Raw genomic sequence first — 17,959 nt, 5'->3', positions numbered from 1 at the left:
GCTCTTAAAGATACGGTACATTACGATATGGGCCTTGGGCCAAAACTTCTATCCTCACAAATAAAAGAGATTCATACAAAAAAAAATCAATTTATTGTAGAACTGTGGTGTAAAAATAAATATAATTTGTATAAAATCAATTTTATAACTTATATAACAATAATTTAACTGATCAATTATTTGTCAATTACATTAAATCAATGAAATATGGTACAAGTTTAATTGTATTAAAGGTACACGAAGTCATCCTTCTTAGCCTTATGCGAGGGGTGTTTCGCTATTACGTATGGTCGTGCCCTTGTAGTTCTAATCCTGCAGATACAATCGCGGGATGCCGGTTTCGAGATTTATTCCTTGTCTCCCTTAAACAGTTTACCGTTCTCCGAGCAGTGACAGTCTACAAGTTATATTTGTTACTTTCCCAGGGCCACACATTTGAATATACATTGTGCCACTTGAATAACTCCAAAACTTGCTTATCCCCGCTCCATCGCATTCAAATCGCTCCACAATTTATTGGATAATCTTAATTTCTAACTTAAAAATAACTTCTTTTTTTTGTTAAATTAATTTAATCATTACAATTTATTTATAAAACAAAAATTTAGTTTTTTGTTTCCACTTTAAATGATTATTGTACATAATTCAATTATTAATAATTTGAACTTTAGCAACTTATATAATATGTTTGTAAGTTATATATTGTAAACTGAGATGTAATTGCATCTAAATGATGATGTTCCTCAAAGTATGCGGTAACGTGATTCATAGCAATTTCGCGTCTAAAATCACATTCCCTTTATTAGTGTATATTATGGTTGAGGCATGTTTGGAATTTTCGCATCTGCATTGTAATTGGAAAAGGGAGATGCATGCAGATGCCACCTATCCCACGTTTATATTATGCACGTCTACATAGCTTACTCTGTTTGCAAAGGGATTATCCGTGCGGCGTGTGTGTTCACGTACTCACGTGTGAGAAATTACAAACTCCAATATAGAAGACATTCATTCCGATTGATAAGAGTACTTATCTACAAATCGTCATACACTTGATTTTGTATTCATTCAAATTTTATTAAAAAATATATGCAACAAATATAAATCAAATCATATTTTAGACTTGGTTTCAACAAGTTTCTATAAAATCTAAAAATTAATATAGAATATTTGGACTACTAAATATGAGAGTTTGAAGTTTTAATTCCAATTTATGTCAATCTACAAATTCAATTTTGTTGGTAAATTTTTTCCACAAAGTTCTAAAAATCAAATAATTTATAATATAAGCAATTTCTTAACAAAATTATTCACTAATTTATTTACCTTTATAATCCAAATTTTAAAATTTCCAATAAATACAAATTTCATTTACAAATATATAGCAAGAACTTTTATAGTAAATGATTTCAAAAAGAGTAGTAAAAACTAGGAAATTAGTTAATAATAAAATCAATTGAATTTTGCATTTAATATGTATTTATTCAAAAAATGATGATGTAACATCTGTTTGAAAATCGAGTAGTAAGCATGCACTTGAACTTGGGCCATATGTTATTCGTGTATAGGAGGGGTGGAAATAAAAATAGGGATGAGTATGGGGATGGGGATGGTCTGTGTCGTATGAAATCGGAATGTGAGCAGGTCGATGATGATGTCTCTTCAAGCTCAGTGGTTCCCTGAAATCTGCTTATGTCGATGCATAGGGTGGAAAGGGCACGAACGATCCTCATCCTCCTCCCTTCATCCCCATCCGCGATTCCCGATAGTAGGGATGTTCTCGCTTTGCACTTAACCCGACACGAGCCAGTCTACCGGCATAAATGGATCCGGGAAACAACATATGCATCGCATTAACGTTCACCTCGCGCCACCCTCGCAATCCTTGATCGCGTTGAAACGAACTTTCGGTTCGCCGCAAAATAATACCCCCCAAAAAAAAGACACACAAACATCATCGTCCTTCTAATTCCAAGAGCTCTTCACATTTTGCATGTGGCACGAAAAAAATAACAACATCACGTAGAAGAGAAGAAACGCAGCGATAAATCTTTCGAGGACACTTGGAAAGTTGTTCCCCTTTGCACCGCGCATCTCCCTTTTTTTTTATATTATTGTTTTGAGAAGTTTTTGAATAAAGTTCGTACAATATCCCGGCGGCCATCGGTTATAAAAGTTTCTGAATGGCGGTGGAGGAGTGGAGACAAGGGTAGAGGAAAGAAAGAAGCAAGGATTCGAGCGGAAAGGACATTAATATTTATATGCGTAATTGATAAAAGCGTTCCTCATTTGATGGGCTTCGGGGTATTCTATGTAAATGCGGACATATTTATACCACCGGCTCAGGACAATTCGACGTGCACGAAACGCAATCTTAACGGCATCTATCCCAGCCATTTTGCATAGATTAACGTCGCTCCGTTGAGAAACTTCAACTTCGGACCGTTCAACTTTTTAATTTCTCGACTAATGGAAAAAGACAATTTCAGTCACGGCTGACACGCGAAATAGATGATGAGGGGATGAAGGAAGGAGAAAGTCAGGACTCGGTGCTACAATCCACCGTAAGCTTTATATAACAAGCTGTAAGCCTGCCAAACACACAACGTCTTGCGACTGCAGCTTTTGCACCCTTAATTCCAGCAACAACATTCACTATCCGATGACCGAATCTAACAAAGTAATCAACTATATATTTATATAATATGAGACAAGAGAAAAATTGAAGCTTTATATAAACAAATACTGCAAATGTATGCCACCTTGTTATATTGATTTAAATGAGTACTTATATAAGAAAATTGGTGACTGCGCCTAGCAACGAACAAATTATTTTTAGAATATTATTCTTTATTTTTATTTTTTATAAAATTCTCAAAATATTCATTACAATTGATCTAAAAGTCATTAAATTGAATCCTTATTAAAATCTTATGGTTTCATTTATAATACAAATAAAAGTATACATTTTAAAATTATTATTTGAAGTATGAATTATAATAAAAATATTTATATTAGAACTTAAAACTTAATTTATATAGGAATCTATTTAAAATTACAAAAGCTATTATTTATATATACCAAAACTTTAAGAACTTTTACAAACTGTTCTCAATGACTTTAGTACACTTGAATTTATAAAGCTTTAGCGTTTGCTTTGAAAATAGTTGTAATTAGAAGCTGGAGACTGTTTGCAGGGTAAAGAAAGTGTGGGTTTCGGTTGTGGGATGGGCGGATGTACAGAAACTAAACTAAACACAGGATTGTTTGGTAGAGAATCTGCAGCGCAAAGGATTAGGTAAACATAGTCGGCTAAGAAGTTCGCCAGAAATAGAGAGATCACGATTTATAAAGTGAAGATTAAGAGCAATGGCTTCGACACCTGAAAGGATGAATGAAAATTGAGGATAATCCTATACGCTCATCGAATAACATATAATTAATTAATTGAATACATAATTCATAGTTTACCAAGTCACACGCACAAAAGCAACAACAATTAAATTCTTTAGAATTATATAAGACCAAATCATAAAATATAAATAATCTATTTGTATTTTATTAATATCAAAGCAATATTTAAAAGTTTGAATTAAAAAAATATTTATTTTTTTATAAAAATCGTTTAACTCAAATTGTAATTTATACAAATTACCGGACGATAAATTCGAAATGCAATGAAGAATGGTCCGCTGCAATTCATCATTTCAACAAGTCCATTAATTGTGGATTTATCAAACGACCAACTTTGTGATTGCTCTCGAGTTTAAAAACTTTCGAAAGGCGCGCGAATCAATAACAGCTATAAAATAACAAAGCATGAGATCAACTGATTTTCATTTAAATATTGTATAATGAGCAGATTTCATGAAGTCATAGGTCAATTAGCTATGGATTTACTTGCAGTTATTATATGTATTTCCACAATTCAGATAAATTACATACAATTAATATCGATTATATGTGGATGTTAAAATAAATGTTGGGCGATGTAAAACAAAATATATTTGATTGTGGTAATAATATTGAATGTATTCATTCATTATTCTTTTATTGTATTCAATAAAATGTAATAAAATGAAAGAATTTGTTATTGGTTTTTCATTTGTAATTCAATGATTGCCGTAATCTCATCATAATGTTTAGTATTACCATAAATTACGCTAATTTGTAACAATTATCTAATACATTTATTTTTATAAATGATAAATATATAATATTATACAATTTTATTATAAAGAATTTTTTTTACCAAACAGTTTGTAATAAATTAGAAGAAGAAGAAAAAAATCATTGATCTTTCAACCCTACAACTTTATATTTAAGTAACATGCAAAAGCGAAAAAAAACTCTTTGATGGCAAGTTTAATGATCGTTAATATTCGATTGTAAAAAACGGCCATCCCTTTGGGAGTTCAATTTACAAGTGTTTCACTTCTACTTTTTTTTTCTTCACTCTGCAACAAAGTTCTTCTGATACCAAAATCAATTTTTACGCTTAGGCTTAGAGGAGGGTATTTTCTAGTACCATCGAGTCGAGTCCGCTATCTTCTTCAACCTCCTTCCCATCCTTTTCTTTCACTCCTCCCTCCATCCTCCGGTCTCTTTTTTATGAGTTCGCAGTGCCTACTTGAATGCAAATTGCATGCAGGATTAGCGCAAACGGGACCGGCGGAACGTTGCCAAAATTGCCGAACGTTTTCCCACTACAAAGAGATTTATTTGTTCCAGTAAGTGGCCATTATAAAATAATAAATACATTCACATATTCCATCTAAAATTGCGAAAACCAGTGATCATAAATGTTTCATAATTTTGTATACATTTATCAATTGATAATTTCACATAAATAAATATCGTTTATTGTTGAACTTTGTGTAGATAGTTGAAACAATTTGAAATTCGAACAAAAAAAAAACGTATTTTATCTAGTTCATAAAATATATTCTGTTATTCAATATCATTATTACAGTAGTTTTTTCAATTTCATATATTTTATACATAAATAATAGAATTGATTTAGTAATAAAATAATTCATAAAATACGTACAAATTCTGCATTTAATAAAATGATATATTTGGATATTTTTTACATGTAACATTTTCGAACAATTCTACACCAAATTTATATTTTATAAAAAAACAAATTATTGGATAAAAATTAGAAATATCAATTCTTCATTTTTGTATTTAAAAATATGTGATTTCAGATCTGAGAAATATATTTATAATTTTGACACAAAATCTTCTCTGACATAATACTAATACTAAGAAAATTGGGAAAGAATTAAGTCTCATTCTTAACTGCTTAACAATAACTTTAAAAAGCTAAAGAAGTGACTATTTTTATAATGTTTTAGTTTTATGTAATATTCTCGATTCTTTTAAGCTTTATTTTGTGAGAAAAAGAAAATATGTTGTAGAAATTCTTTCTCTGTATATTTTTTTGTCGAAATTCTAAAACCGGTTTAAACCGAAAAATAGTTTCTTATTTATTAACTGCTTTATATGTATGAAATCAATTACCAATTAAGTAAAATAATGTAATAATTATATTTTTAGTCTATTTGAGCATAATAAGGATTGCATAAACTTTATACTATCCTTTTACAGCGATCAGAATATGGATCTATTGAAAGTGTGAGAAACGAACGCGCCGTGACGTCAATTACTTATATAAATCAGAGGATAATTAAAACGACGATTCGCCCTTAAATGCGAGGCCCGGTTTCCGGTTTTTCCAGCCGTAATTAAAAGTTTCGCGGATCTCTGGATCTGGCGGAGCGCGATCCTCCTAAGCAGAGTCAGGGGGGATGGGAATCGGTCGGTCGGTTTTTGGGGGGAAGCTGCCGCTTTTTGGGCACCCTATCCACCCTTGATATGGCATCGCGCGCGCGACCACAAAATCGATGCGACACTGGCGCTCTCTCACGAAACTGGGAATTTTGGTTTAATTAAACGCCTTGACGGGATACGTAGGGTGGACGGTTGAGGGTGGTAGAGAAGGCACACAACAAGGACGAAAGCGACGTCGTCGACGACGGTCGCGGTTCGGTTTTAAGTCGCATCCTTCCTACGTGTTGCTAATAATTCACAATTAATTAAGTTACGCACATTCACGTACCATGTGTCCTCCAATACGCACAATGTTTGTCTACACTTAATCTGATTATGAGTACATTTATTCCGCAGATAAATAATCGTTCGAGTAGCATTAAATTATTTGCGAGAGAGGGATAAAACAAACTGGGAGATTTCTCCTAAATTATATCACCAGTAAAACTTAATTAACTGCAGCATTTAAGAGCAGAAATTTGACTCCATTAATTACTTACTCAATATGCACTGAAAAAAAAAACTTATAGTTGCAACTTCTAATTAATTACCAATAAATATATGGTATAGAAATACATGCGACAAACTTGAATTTAATAATCAATACACTAATGTGATATATTTAGCAAGCTTTTATTGTTGTCTGTTAGTTAATACAAATAATATACATATTATATAACTTTCCTACTTATTACCTAAATAAGTAAATATTTAAATATTTAATATAAACAATGCTTCAGTTAATAATGGTGGATGCGTCGGGAATTAATGAAATTTCATGTTTATTTGTGGATAAAAAAGTAATTGTAAGGAATTTTAATTAGACAAATATTCTGCAATATGGGCGGAAAGTTTATGGTCAATAGCCCTTTGATAAAAATGTTTATTTTTTTTTTAAATGTATATGTACGATAATATTTTTTTTGCATTTTATGCAATGCAGATGGTTTTCTGTATCTTATGTACGCATATATTATATATGTAATAGAGTGTGCGACATAAAGATGTTCTGGGTTAATGGGCCAGGATATGCGACCCGTATCCTTCGGCTTTCTAATATTAATGAGAACTTGACTCCCGACTACCCACGTCGTCGTGTATAGTATACGAGGCTGACATACATGAATTCGAAGTGTACTTGAACAACTAATCAAGGGAAATAATGAGGACACAAATAGACCGAAGTGCCAAGAAGTATACATCATAAATTAATTAATTACATCATTGACCTTGTATTAAGAAAAATCTAAAATAGAAGTTTTATAATTTACTTCTTAATAATAATTTTATATACAAATTAATAATGCAAAACTTTTATTTTAATACTTCTATCGTGACTAGAATTATGTGATTCAAATATAGAATTAGAAAATGAAGTATTTAGTATTAAGTCACATGAAATAAAGTTACTTATTTGTAGTAAAAAAAAATGTTGTTAATTTTCTTAATTGGACTGTTTCGTGGATTTTTCAAAGAAAAAGAAATTTACTTTAGAAAAAGTGGAGATGGATTTGATGTCTTATATTAATTAGAAGTGCTAAAAAGTTATTTCCCCAATTCGTTCAATTAAAAGTTTACGCTTACCGATATTGGCGTAAGACAAGTTTCGGGGCCTTTTGTCTCGCCCCGGGGAAAATCATCTAATGAAATTTAAGCAATTAAAAGTCTAAATTACCAATTTCGTCTACACGCGTTGTTGCCTTTTCTTCGCCAATTCTTAAACCGTATCGACAGCAGCGACCTGTTTCCACTTCTTTTCGTTTTGTTTTTTTTTTTCATTTATCTATTACTTCTTATATTTTTTTTGTTGTTCACGTTGTACCACCTCAATTGGACATCTTAACAGCTATACATCTCCGGATTCCTCAAAAGCACAACGAGTGCATCAAACGGGAACGAATTGAAAAGACTCGAGATGCTCTCTATAGACGTTAACATTGGACTGTGTTCTGCTTTCATGCTCGTTCAGAAGGTTGGTCACAGGCTTTCTCCACTATGGGGAAAAATCCAGGATGCATTCCTGTCACCGTCGCAGGCATTTTCATTGATGTTGCGTTCACGTATCGAATATATCGGCACCACAAAAGCCGGAATCCCGGAGAATTATTTCATATCGGGGCACACGTCGTAAGGGCATCTTTCCCAACGATCAATGCGCATATTTCATTATGTCACATATATTTAAATAAAACGAAACTTTCAGATATTTATTTCCTTTTCCATACACAAAATAAGAGATGAAATATTGTACCAAATACATGTAATAATAAAAAATATACAAAATATTCATTTCAATGTCAAAATTGAGTAAACAAATATGTTTATAATTTATTTACTAATTTTTACAAAATATTTGAATTTTTATTCACTTAATTTATAGTAAATGTTCTATTTACTTAGAATAAAAAAAAATAAGAAAAATATGAATTATAATATACATATTTACTAATTATTTAAAAATTACGTTTATTTATTGTTTTATTTCAATAATATTTTGAATTGAATGTAATTTTCATTACGTATGTCGCGTGAAATTTAGTATATTATTATATTTAAGTGCTGGATACACGTAAAAAGTGCAGAGTTCAGCATGTTTCTAATCTTTACGTTTTTTTTTTGTATAATATCGATCGTTTTAACTCATCAACTAATCTGCTCTTATATATATAGATATAAAAAAAAACGTTTGGGTCTGATGAGGGATGAAGAAGATAATATATTTACTAGTGATAAATCTCTAGCATTGCCAGGCAACCTAAAACGAAGATAAAAAGACCCTCGCAGGATGTAAGTCTTTCAATATGTTAGGGCCAGCAGCACACGCCCATAACGAGTGAGTAAAAAAAATCTTCGGAAAGTTTCTTTTGCTCCTCGTGCAGACTGGAAATTCAATAAACTCCAATTTTGAACTAATGTCATTATTTCGGTGCGGCAGCGGCGACGACAGTAACGGTCGAAAAGGAATGTAGAAAAGGATGAGAAAGAGAGAAGAAAAATAATGTAGAAACATACAAATAGGGAATTATGAAATAAATTCGTGCGTTACATTTGTGCTGTCCCGTAAAGACGTTACGGCCGACTTAATGATCGAAAAGAATGCTCCGGAGGGGCGTTAAATGTACCAGTTGGAAAAGTTTAAATTGTTTCACCTACACATGGCTGCATCAGCCTTTTCCTACATATCCTCCTCATTCCTAAATGCATTACATTGTTACTGATCTTCCTTCTGCAGATCGGGAGAAGAACGCTCGCGAGATACACTTTACAATGCCATTAGGGTAATAACAACCCCTTAAGACGTTGCCGGCCTCTTAATTGCAGCGCTGCAAAATTACACATACATAACGTTAGCACCCCCGTCCTGCAATATTAACGAACCACTTCGAATTGCCGGTCGACCTCGTAAAAAACAAGAACACCGAATTATTTTACAGCAAAATGTTGCTTAAATTATCAGAGGATAATTTTCTCTCCATCGCAAAGACACAATCCAAATGCCTTTATTATATATGGTTTAAGTAGTAAGGATTACTTACTAAACATATTTATTAGCCACATGGAGGTGACTTCCTCATAATATTTAACACAAATTGGATTATTAAATCTTTGTTTAAACTTTGTCAGTTATAAATATCTTTAAGTCTGTATTTAAATTTCATTATTATGACATATTTACTTATATTAATACAACTGAGACATTTCTTTCTAATTAAGAAAACAGTAAAAGTTAAGTTATCTAAGTTGAACAAAATGATTAATTTATTTGTTTTATAACTGGGGGGAGAAATGATGTTCAACTTGTCTTAAATTTTGTTTGATTTAATCAATGTATTCGGTTTGTCTTTAGCCTTCTTGCAGTAATTTGTCGATTAAGTCTAAAGATGTATTTGATTGATATCTGATTGCATCAAGTTCATTATCCTTACATGATTTGAAATTATGCTCACAAGTGCAGGAGCATACGTATTCGATTAATCCATGTTGCTCTAATGGTTCATGATTACATTGTCTAAGTGAAACAACCATTGTATTATATATAATATATTATCTATTACTTAAATATGACCTTACTTTTTGTTGTTTGACAAATTTATTTAATTATTTTTAAGTACTCTTCTAAAGTTTGAAATATGAATATAAAATATTCTGAATATTAAAAGCATAATCATTAAATTATCACGCTTTTACCTTTTTTAAGAGGGGTAATTTGGTAATAAAAAAAAATATTATAGTAGCTTTGATACAATCCACAATTTTTGCCAGTTACTTGTATTTTGACAAGTACTTGTGTTCTATTTACAAAATTAGATTATATTTGTTACAAAATTCAAAAAGAAAACACAAGCACTTGGAGATACTTGACAAGTGAATTAGAAAGTAATTCGTGTAGCGAAAAAATATTTATTATTTCATAGAAATTAGTTTCTTAATAAAAACTAAACCGTTTTACATTTAAGATTTCTATTTCTTAGTAATACATTTTAAATATAAATAGATGTAATAAGAAATATTTCATATATAGTAAGAACCAATATATTTTTTTACTATTTGATGTTTTGATATTTTTTTTATCGAAAATAAACTTACTTGAAAATATAAGCTTTTGAACACCATTTATGCATATAAAATACAGGTATTAATCCTATAAAACAGTGCTTCGAATGTCGAATTATGTAAATGTTACATAAAAGAGGTTAGAAAACACTTTTTTTCCTCTTATTTTTCAAAGTGTATTAGTTAAGTACTTATAATTTCATATTAAAGTAAGAACGAATTACTGGAAGAGCATATGAAAGGTATTGGCATTGGAGCGTTGCCAGACGAAAAAAGAAAGAAATGAAGGTTTTTTACAGTGGAAATTAAGAAAGGGGGCGGCATTTCGCAGTATCGGCTGGATTACAATAAAACAGTAGTTTATCAGTGATGGCTGGTGTGAGGATCCGCAGGGGTCCTGGGACGGCTCTTTTTTACGGCACCGTAAAAGTACAAGGTTTGCGCAGCCAGATAAATCGGTACAGATAAGAATCCGCCGGAAGAGGAGGAGGAAGCTACCCACCCGCACCTCGACAGCCTCAAAATCCTCCCTCCTTCTCTGCCCACTAAATATACACTCACCTGGAACGCTCGTAGGGAATTTAATTAAAATCTCCACCGTCGGTGTAAATTCACGAACGAATCGCCGAGCACTTAATTTTTATATCCCTCCGAGTAGCGTTTTTAAGATCTTGACCTGCAAACGAGCTAGGGGTAATAGCTCGGAGGCTTGTAATTCTACGACAAACCGACCCCGCACTCCCCAACCCTCGCTACGACGCGACTCCTCTCGGCCGACGCCACCCCCGCACTTTTTAAGCAAGCCGTTAAATTCCGCGCTGTAAAATGTTAAGTTTTATGGATTTCACCGTGCATTTGTATATATATACACACACAAAAACATATAACCAACTTTGTGTGGGTGTGTAATGCACGTATACATAGGGTTGGGTATCGCCACGGTTCCGCATAACAATTTGCACGACAGCCTCCTCTTCCTTCAACTACCCCTACTCCACAACCCCGCATGATTTCCATAGATAACGTAAACATGAAATTTTTATAATGCTATATAGAAACAGAGGCCCTGCAGCTCTGAAGGAATATGAAAACGTTTACCGAATACTGAGAAGTATCGCTCTCACACCCTTCGCAAATAATGCAAAATTTAATCAATAAATTTTTATTTTTTGTTATAACACAAGTAAATTCGTTTACATCCTACATTTAATTTTATTAAGAAAACTTTGCTCATTTACATAATGCATTTCAATGAGTTATTAAATTAAACATTTTCCAAAGTCAACAAAAAATATTATAAAATAATACATTTCAGTGAGCTGTCATAATCTTCTTGTATTAATTTACTTGGAAACATAAACAAAACAAAAGCATCTTATAACAAACACGTTAATTAAATGCAAGCAGAGTTGATTCAAAGTTGAATCGTCTTTGGATGTTTGATATACCCAAAGATGTGCAAGGAAGACAGCGGAGAGGATGTATTTATAATTGCAAGATAGTTAAAATCGCGCGTACCGACGAAATTTAATCCAATTCCGTCTACTTCCGTGGAAATAATCTCATTCAAAATTCTCTTATGTTTACGGTCAGATTAAACAAAAATTAATTAATTAAAACCCACCAGAGGCCGTGAAACAATTAGAAACAGTACATATTACACACCTTTTGCCGCACGATATGAAATCCCGGACGGAGGATGTTTTCGCGCGAAGGGTTGATAATATTCGTTAGCTCTTTAAAACACAAGGAAGATTGAAAAGAGGGAAAACATGCAGGATCAGATCTCACCCCCAAGCTCGACATCGATACTAAACCGACACAAAACACAATAGTAACGATGAGAGGAGGGTTTGACATTGTTTCATAATATTAACAAAAGCAAAATTTGTTGAGTGATTTACAAGTGATTTCTTTAGTTTTTAATCAATTATAAAATCTACATTAACAATTTAACAAGTATTCAATTATAAAAATGCATTCAAATGACGCAAATCGAAATATAAATCCATTTGAGTGATTTTTTTTTAAATATTAAGTAATATATTTATATTATTTCATTGATCCTACTTATTAAATGAATTAATAAAATAAGAGAAATAATGAGATTAGTAAAATTTTCTAAATTAATTATAATTAATTATTATTGCCATTGACCTTTTGTTTTATGCAAGTAGTTCTGATGCTGCAGCACATATTGATTTTATGTGAAGTGATTAATAATTTACATTTTATTTGCAGTTGTGCCCGAATCTGTTCGAATACTTGGAGTGGATGGCGTCACGATGGCAAACACTTCAATGCTGGGACCCCACGACGAAGGCACACAAATTGAATTAATTTGCGAGGCGAACGCAGGACGACCGACACCGAAAGTTTACTGGTATAACGGAACTAAACAGTTGAACGGTGAGTTTAAGTTGTTCTTTTTTTTAATTGGGTATTAAAGTAGCATTGTTAATACTATTGCTATCGATGATGATGCTCATACTAAGCAGATATACTCGAAAGCCTATACAACACTGCACATGAGTTGAGTGTTACTATTTAATGCTTAATACAGCTCAGTTGGGAAGAGGTAATAAAGTGAATTAGGTGGAGTCGGCAAATGCAACGTGCTTTGAAGTAGCTCATGGTGTAAGTAATTAGAGAAACCGCCATGTAGTTTATTAATATTATTACGTAAACATAATGTTCCGTCCTGGCTTCTGCCTTTGTGCGAAAGGTGATGAGGTGTGCACAAATCCGGGAACCTCGGAATAAACAACCGGATCAACCAATTCACAAGGAATTCAAGATTTAAACGATTATTCATTAAGTAATTTTTAAACAAATTGCATAGTTTTTTTTAAACCTATGATTTTCTTAATCTATAATTGGTATATCTTCATTTTCGTATTGGTTATATTACTAAATTCTAAATGCTGCAGATGTTTTAGTTGGTATCTTTAAATGGACCACCCTGTATATACTGCTCATTGCAATTATAAACTTATATAACCCACAATAATAGAAGTTTGTGATGGGAAACTTACTTCCCTTAATTGTAAAAGTAGTGCATTACGAACATAAGTTTAATTGGTGGCACGTACCGAAACGCAATCAAATATTTAAGAAGCTGAGAAATAACAAGAGAATTTCTTTCTTTGGCCGAAAAACCGAATAGGATTTCCGTTTGGAATCAGAAATGACACATCCTTTGTTGGTTATTCCCTCTTTCATTTGCCAACTGACGGTGAGAAAAAGAAAGAATCGAATGTAGAGTAATAATAAAAAAAAAATAATAATCATGGATGATGATGATCATCGAAAGTGCGACTTCGATGAATCGAACATTATTATTGCGAGAGATGAAACATTCGGCACAAAAGGAGAGAGCGGAATGCGTAATCTGTATTCCTTTGTGGATGGAGCGCAGAGTCGATGTAATCAAGGAGATAAGAAACGGTGCCAATAATAAAAAAAAGTGGGAGAATTTTAAGGATGAACAGAAGAAAAGAGAGAAAGAGAAATAGTAGATGGAGAAGAATAAGGAGGAAGAGATGGGCAGAAGTAGAGATAGATATTGGACACTCAAATTGTGCGATAAAAACGGAATGGATTGCTAAATCGAACGCGGACGGAGGAAAAAAATAAAGGGTTCCGTGCGTGCCACGAATTGAATAGAGGCCATCCCTTTTGCTAGGACCCTTCAATCCTCCCACGTTCTTCGGTGATTCCGGAACGGCTCCCTCTTCCGAAATTATCGGACTATTCATTAGAACCGAATAATTGCTATATTGAATACCAAGCACAAAAAAAAATAGGGAGAAAGAATTCTATAAGTGATTACTTAGATTCAGTTTTTTCTTTAAGCCATTTGAATTTATAAATCAACACAAAAAATTTAGGGTTTAGCTTCATCCGCCAACTACAAAAAAAGGCCACAATATGGGAACGATTTTAGTGAAAAAGATAATTGTCTTAAATGAACCATAACAATAAAAATAGAAGTTGGAACAAAATAATATTCATATTACATAATTGTTAAATGTTGGTATAAATTATTACTTGAGACATTGGCATTTTATAAATGATCTGAAAAATTAAATATTGATATTATATATTAAATCAGATCAGTATTAAATTGGAAAACTTTCATGATAAAAAAGATGATAATGTTTCAAATATATTTAAGGAAAAAAAAATAGATTAATTATAATGAAACTTTAAATTTCTAAACCATTTACTTTTAGTGCCATAACTTTTTTAAAACTTTGATTTATCCAAATTGGATCTTAAATTCCCTTAATGTTATAACGTAACGTCGATTACAAAACAATACAAAACTGTTCAAAAAATGTGATAATTTATTTATATTATCTAAATGTATATATATTATCTATATGTTTCTGTTCGATTCACGAAAAAATATAATTTATTATTGACCAAGATGAATTCACAAATAATCTGAATTCGACTGGAATGTTATTCTGTTTGCATAATACCGAGCAATAATTCTCAATGTAAAGTGGAATATGAATCAAGATTAAGTCGTTAGAAAAAGTCAACGACATTTACATTTCTTTTGTAACGCAGCATTGAGGAGCGGAAGTAGCGGAGCGGAAGAAATAAGGAGGCATTAGCGTAAGTCGATAGACACGTGGGCGTGAAGTATGGTCGACCATAGCAATTCAAACGAATTGTGTACGCATTAAGATAAGAAGACAATGTGTGTTGTTTTGGATAAGAGGCATTCCCTCCAATTCTTCTTACTTTTACTCTTCGGTCGTCTGTTCCGGTTTCTTTTCTTCGTCTTTTAATCTGTCACTTAAGGGCGGCTTTAAACCGCCGTTCATTTTCGTAGCAAAGCACTTTTTGGTGGTAAAAGAGAAGAGAGAAGAGGTGCTCCATCCAGAAAACAAAAACGAGGAGAGGAGAGCAAAATAATACAAGAAAAAAACAGAAGCCCACGCAGTTTAGATTATGTGGGGGGACAATCAATGTAATCGACTGCTTTTGGTATCTTCGCCGCTGCCGATGGAATTAAAAGATTAAGGACATTAAATATCCCCGAATTGTTTTCGTTGCGCCTCTCCGACTTTCCGCGCGAATTCCCCATTAACCAAGATTGCATGCTGAATGTGTCGGAAATTATACGCTATAATTGCACTTTTATTTAAATGTATCCAAAATCTAAAGTGTTTATCGTCAGTTCTTTAACAGAAACATAAATTATGTGGATTATTGTAATACTGTACCCGCACTATGCTTGACATAATACATAAATATCTGACAGGTGTACTAATTCCTATATACAATTGCAGCTGTCAGTTACAACTAGAATTAATTATAGAGACCTAATATAGTCAAAGTGATAAACACAAAGGGTGTGATTGTAATCAAATTTCAAAATGTCTTTGTTAAGTTGACAAATTTCACATAAATCAAAACATAATATTTGATATTTATTACCAGAAACCAAATATTTAGGAAACTAATCCACTATAATTAACAAGTTAAAATGTTAAAGTCACAGCTAAAAAGTATTAAAAATAACAATTTTGTTATATATGAAAACACGAAGAAAATATGTACAGCGTGAAATGATGATCCTATTGCCTAAATGTGATGAGCTGTGCTCTAACCATAATACTTTTATGCCGTTTGGCGTTTTTTTAAAGAGGCGAATGCAGATAGTAAACTGGTTATGAGCCATTAGTTATTACGTTAAAAACGGAAGTAAGTTCGGGTGTAAAATTCCGTAACATCAAATCCATTCATAAATTATATTGATCGTAAATCGAGGTATATACTTTTGTTACGCTGCGAACGCATTTAATAACGCGTATAAGAGCTTTGGGATGCGGCTATTTCCCATAAAAGAACGTTGTTAACTTGTTAGATAACTTGTTTTTCAAATATTTGTGAATGTTAGATTAATTTTAGTTGAAAAGTTGCCATCAAAATGGTGTAAATTTTACGCTTACAAATTGTAATATCCAGCTTGTAATTAGCAAAAAAAAAATTTGAGCAATGTTCGTAGTTCGTTATAAGTTTGTAATTACAGTGATTCACACGGCGATGTACACCTGCTTTCATGTATTGCATACACATAGATGCATATGAATATCAGCAGCATCAGGAATAGCAGGAATTGCTGCAGCAGCATAGGATATTTTTTCGGTGAAACGCTCGTTAGCGCCAACGGTTTATATGGCGAACGACATGTTCGTACACATGCATTAACTGTTTTATTGCCGTCGGGAAGCAACGAAGTCATTAGTGTCCGTCCGATACTGTGGAACACATCATTAGGATATAAACGAAACAACTGCTGATGGATCCTCCTCCTGAATAAATTGTCCTTCCTCGACGAAAAGCACTTTGTAAGGTTGCACTTGAACAACAAACATCCCCACGATTTAAGATTGGAAAAACCAATTTATCAATGGTAATTCCCAAACTATATGTTGATTAATTACAGTACAGCCAATCAATCTTATTCGATTGTATTCGAGCAATTAATACCTATTAGTTTCTGCAAAAAAAATCTCCACGAATTAACTCAATGTTAGTTATTAGTTTTTAATGTTTAACAAGTCCATAATTATCTCCTTTTGATAATTACTACACTGAACTATGTAGATAATTTATTTGATTTCGAAACGTATTTGCAAGAAAGTTTTTCATTTAGAACCCTAATCGCCAAGTAAACAATCTCCAAGTCGGTTCGAGTGTTAGAATGTACTGATACCATCTCTTGGTTCAACTTTGTAAAGTTACTGTTTCTCTTTCCATTCCCTTCCTCTTTCTCTCTCTTACTCGCTCATTCCCAAGTGAGCACTCGCTCTCTGTCGCCAGAACGTTACCAGTAAACATCAAACGTATTTCGCGTGAATATACAACACTTGGGCAGCTTTGAAATTATCCTATTACGTAATCTCCTTCTTTTCGAAACCCGCTGAACTTTTGAAAGTATATCTGTAATTGAAGTATCTTCGTTTTCTTTATATTGATCTCACAAATATCAACAATTTGTATTTGATAATAAAAGTTATCAAATTTCTTAATTTACATTTACTAAATAAAACAAATACATATATAAATGTTTACTGATCTAAATTTGTAATACTATTTTTAATATAGTATGCAATGTTGGCTTAATATTGGAATATTTATGACTGTTTCTATATATTTTTTTTTTAATGAAGCTTTCGCAATATTTCTGCAGCGGTTCATCAAGTTTATTTTAATGAAAATATGATTTCGCAAGATGAAAATGGAAATGTAATAAATGGTTCCGAGTTACGGGGACAGTTTAATTATAAGCGAAGGCAGAGGAAAAGAGATAGAGACGTTGGAATGACTAAGGTCCTTAAGAACGAATGTGTTGAGAAGGCGGAAGAGGAGAGAAGGCACGAGGCGAGAGAACCATAGGGATCAATATAAATGAATTAGCCGTAAGACAACAGCGATTTGTGGTTTAATCTTGCACGTATTTACTGAATTTATGGGAAGAGAACCGCCCACGGATTTTCGGTCTTCCCCTCTCACGTCGCTACCACCACCGGAAACCGCCACCCCCGGG

General features: G+C 32.6%; 1 protein-coding gene across 1 annotated transcript in view; it reads left to right on the top strand.

The window, feature by feature from the left end:
* Positions 1 to 17,959, top strand: part of LOC108557968 — a 48,932-nt gene that overhangs the window by 14,671 nt on the left and 16,302 nt on the right. Inside the window, 1 exon segment of the mRNA XM_017914717.1 lies at positions 12,631 to 12,798. Within this exon segment, the coding sequence (XP_017770206.1) occupies positions 12,631 to 12,798 (168 nt within the window).

The sequence above is a fragment of the Nicrophorus vespilloides genome, unplaced genomic scaffold, assembly GCF_001412225.1.
Source record: "Nicrophorus vespilloides isolate i.1.1-1 unplaced genomic scaffold, Nicve_v1.0, whole genome shotgun sequence".
In the NCBI taxonomy this organism is placed as follows: Eukaryota; Metazoa; Arthropoda; class Insecta; order Coleoptera; family Silphidae; genus Nicrophorus; species Nicrophorus vespilloides.
The sequence above is the reverse complement of the archived record's forward strand: the minus strand, read 5'-3'. Positions and strand labels throughout refer to the sequence as shown.